This window comes from Entelurus aequoreus, linkage group LG02 (assembly GCF_033978785.1).
Source record: "Entelurus aequoreus isolate RoL-2023_Sb linkage group LG02, RoL_Eaeq_v1.1, whole genome shotgun sequence".
Lineage (NCBI taxonomy): Eukaryota > Metazoa > Chordata > Actinopteri > Syngnathiformes > Syngnathidae > Entelurus > Entelurus aequoreus.
The window spans coordinates 35,812,471-35,819,305 of NC_084732.1; the positions used below are offsets into that span (position 1 = coordinate 35,812,471).

The window sequence follows — 6,835 nt, forward strand, 5'->3', positions numbered from 1 at the left end:
TTCTGTCGATGATCTTCTGTCCATCCTTCCAGTCGGGGGCTTATTTATTTTGTTTCTATCTGCATTTAAGCACGATGCTATCACGTTAGCTCCGTAGCTAAAGTGCTTCACCGATGTATTGTCGTGGGGATAAAAGTCACTGTGAATGTCCATTTCGCGTTCTCGACTCTCATTTTCAAGAGGATATAGTATCCGAGGTGGTTTAAAATACAAATCCGTGATCCACAATAGAAAAAGGAGAAAGTGTGGAATCCAATGAACCCTTTTACCTAAGTTACGGTCAGAGCGAAAAAAGATACGTCCTGCACTGCACTCTAGTCCTTCACTCTCACGTTCCTCATCCACAAATCTTTCATCCTCGCTCAAATTAATGGGGTAATCGTCGCTTTCTCGGTCCGAATCGCTCTCGCTGCTGGTGTAAACAATGGGGAAATGTGAGGAGCCCTTCAACCTGCGACGTCACGCTACTTCCGGTACAGGCAAGGCTTTTTTTTTTATCAGCGACCAAAAGTTGCAAACTTTATCGTCGATGTTCTCTACTAAATCCTTTCAGCAAAAATATGGCAATATCGCGAAATGATCAAGTATGACACATAGAATGGATCTGCTATCCCCGTTTAAATAAAAAAAATTCATTTCAGTAGGCCTTTAACCTACTCAGTGGCCTAGTGGTTAGAGTGTCCGCCCTGAGATCGGTAGGTTGCAGTGGCGTGCCGTCACTAGAGGCAGGGGAGGCACGGCCTCACCTGCCATCATGGAAAGAAAAAAAAAGGAAAAAGGAAAAAAAATTAATTAAATTGTTATATGTATCCAGTGATTATACTAAAGTTATTTTCCATTTAACTTCACCATTTTTAGATTATTTTTATTTTCACATTTGCCGTTCAAATACTGAGAAGAGACGGTGTGGTGATCAGCAGCCAGTTGAGGCACTTGTGCCTCACCATGGATTGCGACTCGGCTAACTGCTGGCCTGCTGTGCAGTGAGACCGTATTGCTATATGAATTATATTATACATTTCCATAATTTAGTTAGCTGAGGTATATAATGTACTGTGTATTTTGTCAACAACTGTATGTGTGTAACTTATTTTTAGTGCTGAGCGATCATAAATCTGCTGCTAGAGACGCACTGTGTGAGGCTCGTATCATAACCCCGCCTCCTGGTGCCAAGCACCTCCACCGCAGAATGCACTGCCCGACGGGAGCGCCGCGGCCACACCAACCAAAGCCCACACCCAAACCCTCCACGTGTAAGACCGAATCCACCCAAAAAAAGTCACTTAACAAGAAGCCAAAAAGTGCAAAAACAACAATGCTCGCGCTGCAGGAGCCACAAACGACCGCAGAGACACAACATTAGGTACACCTGCACTGCAGGTTCATATGTTTTTAAATTTGACTGTGATGATGCAGTCGTGCCTCACCAGACATTAACCTCACCGCACGCCACTGGTAGGTTGTGAGTTCAAACCCCAGCCGAGTCATACCAAAGACTATAAAAATGGGACCCATTACCTCCCCGCTTGGCACTCAGCATCAAGGGTTGGAATTGGGGGTTAAATCACCAAAAATGATTCCCGGGCGCGGCTCCGCTGCTGCCCACTGCTCCCCTCACCTCCCAGGGGGTGATTAAGGGTGATGGGTCAAATGTAGAGGACAAATTTCACCACACCTAGTGTGTGTGTGACAATCATTGGTACTTTAACTTGAACTTAACTTTAATTTTGTCAAAAATAATTGTAGCATTCAATACCACAAAATTAATACATCTGATTTGCAATAAATGTATGTTATTGTGTTTACTTTAGTTATTTGTTATAAAAAAATGTCATTTCTTTAAAATATTGTCAAAGTAATGGCTCGGAATCAAAATTGGATCGGATCTGTGGCCGAAAAAATCACAATGATAACCATAAGTATTGATCGGGACATCCCTGTTTATTGTGTTTGCTTAAAGAGGAACTGCACTTTTTTGGGAATTTTGCCTTTCGTTCACAATCATTATGAAAGACATGCAACAGATGGACTTTTAAAAAATGCATTCTAAATATTAAACGTAAATAAAAGTCCGCTTAAAGCAGGGCCAATGGGATCTCCACTATTTTGCGAATAAAATCCAATAAATGACCATACAAAAAGCTCCAACATTACTCAATTTACATTTCGTGACTTGAATATTAACCAAGTATTAGTGGTATTATTATCATTATAAGCGCTAACACAGACAAACTATTTATAGCGGCGCTGTGATCATTCCGTGTGTGCATCATCGAGTGGTCTGCTGCTTTCTCGCTTCCCTGCTCCCTGTAAGTTTATTCTAGATCATAAATTATGCATTTCCATGTACAGGAGATGTTTGAGTAGGTAACCCGACAAGTTGGGACACTTTGACTGCCATTTGGGACCTGGAACTGGCGAGAAAGACATGAAAAGTGCTTGGGAATATATGAACATCCTAGCAGTCGGCATCCTAATGACATCATACCTTGCATGGTAAGTGATGTTTTATTAGGTTTGTTGGCTCTCATAAAGTCTACAGTGAGCATAAATCAGTGATAAAAAAAACGCGATGCGTTTTTGAAATAATGAGCCAGGTATGCTCAAATTGATCAAAATACGTAAATATTAAATGTTATTATAAATATGCCTGTTACTACATTACATATATACTTACATCATGTATATAAAACCCTAATGGAGGTGTTTGGATGTATTTTAGGGGCTCTATAGGCAGAATTGAACAGCTACCATAGGCTCCATTGTAAGCAGATTTATTTAATATTTAGAATGCAAAAAATATATATAAGTCAACGTCATGTCTTTCATAATGATTGTGAACGATAGGCAAAATTCCAAAAAACGTGCAGTTCCTCTTTTAGTTAAGTAACTTGCTAGAAAACATTTTAACATCTATAATAGATTGTCAAAGTATCAGAATCGGGTTAAAGGAATCATCTCATCACCCAACAACAAGACAGAATAGAGGAGGAACGGAACATTATGAAAGCACTGAGAACTTGCAACTACCCAAAGTGGGCCATAGATACAGGGCGGCAACAATATAAACAAAACATCCTCAAGAGGAAACAAAAAACAAACAAAAGTAATGAGAAACAAAACAGGGCCATTGTCATACCTGCATACATCGGGGGTGTCACAAGAGAGGGTGCAGCGAGCCATGAACAATCACAACATCAATACTCCGGTCAAACCTCACACTAAACTACAACAGTTAGTTCACCCCAAGGACTAAATAGACCAACAACACGAATGCAACGTAATATTTGAAATACCTTGTTTGTCGTGCTACAAATCATGTGTGTGAGAACCTGGCAGAGCATTTAACATCACAAAAAAAAAGAGCATAGATAAGAATGTGAAAAAGAAACATCAAAAACGTGCACACGAGCCACCAGACAACAAGCAGAACAAGAACAGCTGAAGTCTGTCATATCAGATCACTGCAAGAGGGATAACCACCACATGGATCGGGACAATGCCCATGTCATCGGCAGTGAGAGCAACAAATACCACGGTTGGTTCAGAGAAGCCATCGAGATCCGAAAGCGCGTCAACCAGACTGTGGACTGGGACAAGGGGGCGTACCAACTTTTCTACACCTGGGACACAGTTCTGAAGAAGTCAGACTGCAGATGGCGCTGTCAGCCTGCTACTACAAGCAGGAAGACAGCGTCAAAAACTGTTTAAATCAGCTGACCAGACACAGCACATTAACGTCACGTGACAACCTCTGAGGCAGGACCATACTTGCCAACCCTCCCGATTTTCCAGAGGGACTCCCGAATTTCAGTGCCATTCCCGAAAATCTCCCGAGGCAACCATTCTCCCGAATTTCTCCCGAATTCCACCCGGACAATAATATTGGGGGCGTGCCTTAAAGGCACTGCCTTTAGCGTCCTCTCTCACCTGAAACCTTCACCCCTTAACAGCCGTATGCTGTCCAGGCGTCCGCTTTTCCTCCATATAAACAGCGTGCCGGCCCAGTCACATACTAATGTAGCGTTGGACGGGTTTAACAATGGTCTTTACTCGAAGATGTCAAGAAATGCTGACACGTTGTATGATCTTTTAACTGGTTTAATGATAACGTTAATTTCAAGCGCACACACACTCACACACACAAGGGAATGCAAGCCATACATGTCACACTGACGGTGACCGTATAGACAACTTTAACACTGTTACTAATATGCGCCACACTGTCAACCCACACCAAATAAGAATGACAAACACATTTCGGGAGAACATCCGCACCGTAACACAACATAAATACAACAGAACAAATACCCAGAACCCCTTGCAGCACTAACTCTTCCGGGACGCTACAATAACATCTACGGCTTTTGGAGCTCAGTGCACAACTGCACACACAACAAGAAGGAGACGAAGCAGAAGAACGAAGAAGAGACATGGCGATGACGAGTAAGAAGAAGAAATATGCTTGCAAGTTCCAAAATGATTGGAAAAAAGAATTTCATTTCATCCACGACAGCTCGAAGGGGAAGGGATAGGCTGCCTGCACCTCAACCCCCCCCCCCCCCCCCCCCCAGAATTCTGAGGTCTCAAGGTTGGCAAGTATGGGCAGGACACAGTTGTAGCCAAAACCGTCAGGTACAAAAAGCAACACACAGATCTGGCTGTAAGAATGAAAAAATACATAATTCTTAGAAGACCTAATGAACCGAATTGGACTGGTCAAAAAAGTTGATCGGGACATCCCTATACAGAACTATTGAATTAATCACCAACCTGTGCCATGTTAAGCCTCACACTGACAGTCTTTCCTTGCTTGAGAGCGGTGTGGAGCTTACGGCTATGAAGAAAGTCATCAAGGTAATGCCACAAGCCCTCCACAACCTCTTGTGAGAACTGGTGTTTCTTACTGTACCAGCCGCTCAAAGCATTTGTGCACCAATCCAGCAAAACCTAAGATGACACAAAATCAAGATAATTGGGTACAAATATGTAACGTACATGTACATATCACTTCATAATGATGTTTACCTGTTCTTTGTTGGGCAGCAAGCACTGACAGGAGATCCAGGCAAACCGTGCTAGCTTCAACTTGTCCTCCCATGGTGTCTGGGTGCTCTTTAGCTTCAGATGGATGCCAGAATATATGGCAGCCATCCTTGCAGGAAACTGAGCTGCTTCTCACACCTAACGTGGCATTCACACAGTGAAATTACAATTACATACAGATAAAATATTACTGCTGCCAGGACAAATTAATAATTGATTGATTGATTGGGACTTTTATTAGTAGGTTGCACAGTGAAGTACATATTCCGTACAATTGACCACTAAATGGTAACACCCGAATAAGTTTTTCAACTTGTTTAAGTCGGGGTCCACTTAAATTGATTCATGATACAGATATATACTATCAGATATATATTATCATCATAATACAGTCATCACACAAGATAATCACATTGAATTATTTACAATCCAGGGTGTGAAGGGGGGGTTAGGTTTGGTTGTTATCATCAGTCATCAACAATTGAGAACAGAGAAATGGATTTTGGAAGAGGGAGAGAGAGATAGAGAGATAGAGAGATAGAGAGAGAGAGAGAGAGAGAGAGAGAGAGAGAGAGAGAGAGAGAGAGAGAGAGAGAGAGATCGGAAGGCATAAGTAAAAGTATCTGCATTTGATTGTTTACATTTGATTATTAACAATGCGGGGAGGGTGTTAGTTTAGGGTTGTAGCTGCCTGGAGGTGAACTTTTATTGCGGTTTTGAAGGAGGATAGAGATGCCCTTTCTTTTTTACCTGTTGGGAGCGCATTCCACATTGATGTGGCATAGAAAGAGAATGAGTTAAGACCTTTGTTAGATCGGAATCTGGGTTTAACGTGGTTAGTGGAGCTCCCCCTGGTGTTGTGGTTATGGCGGTCATTTACGTTAAGGAAGTAGTTTGACATGTACTTCGGTATCAGGGAGGTGTAGCGGATTTTATAGACTAGGCACAGTGCAATTTGTTTTACTTATACTTATCACAATGAATAAAGATACGTGCCTGCATAAACTAGTTCAACCCGTTGGCCTAAAAACAATAACGATGTATTCTCAACATGTTTAAAGTATCTTGTAATACTATGTGATCGATTATTCTTGAATTAGCAGGACCTAAACGTACTATGCGTTCATGCTATTGCGGCTAACCAGACAACACAATTAACAAACACGCTACTTGGCTAACCTTACGATTCAGTTCTCGTCATGTAAGCCATTACTGTCCTAACATATCCATGTTGGTCCATATTTAAACATTTCCAAACTATAGTAACTCACCAAAATTACAAATTCTCAGTTTGCACGTGTCTCCTTGCTTCACAGTCGCATGCCCTTTCAACTTTCCGCCTCTCCACCAAGCAAAAGCAATCGAGAGTCGATTAAAACGCCAGACAATTTCTTGGCGGTAGTTGGAGCTCCGCATCTTAAGTCAAGAAACTTGGGTAACATCATTTAAATATGTTTTACGCTTTGTGTGTTGTTTTACTGCTTTTGTTAAATCACGTGTTTCAAACTCGTTTTCATTGTGAGCCACACTGCAGTTATGGTTGCCCCCGGAGGCCCGCTTGAAACAGGGAACAATATATGGATTTGACGAGTATATATATATATTTTTTTTTTACGTACTGTACACTATATATAAAAAACGATGTAGATTTGACAGAAAAAAATAGCGACTCAGTCAACAGAATTTTTTATTTATTTATGTAACCTATTTTTATGGGCTTGCCTCTTTATGATGTTAAGTTCCTGTTATAAGATGTTATACAGTATATGCCTTGAGCTCTTATTTTGAA

The 6,835-nt window shown here is 41.4% G+C and overlaps 1 protein-coding gene across 1 annotated transcript in view; it reads right to left on the minus strand.

Moving 5' to 3' along the window:
* The window catches only part of urb2 (URB2 ribosome biogenesis homolog), a 44,536-nt gene extending 37,962 nt beyond the window's left edge, over positions 1–6,574 (minus strand). The window contains exons 1-3 of the mRNA XM_062025930.1: positions 6,318–6,574; positions 5,029–5,184; positions 4,774–4,950 (exon numbers count right to left, since the gene is read on the minus strand). Coding sequence (XP_061881914.1) covers positions 4,774–4,950; positions 5,029–5,154 — 303 coding nt within the window. The 5' untranslated portion in view covers positions 5,155–5,184; positions 6,318–6,574. The remainder of the gene's footprint in view (positions 1–4,773; positions 4,951–5,028; positions 5,185–6,317) is intronic.
* Positions 6,575–6,835: the final 261 nt, after the last annotated feature.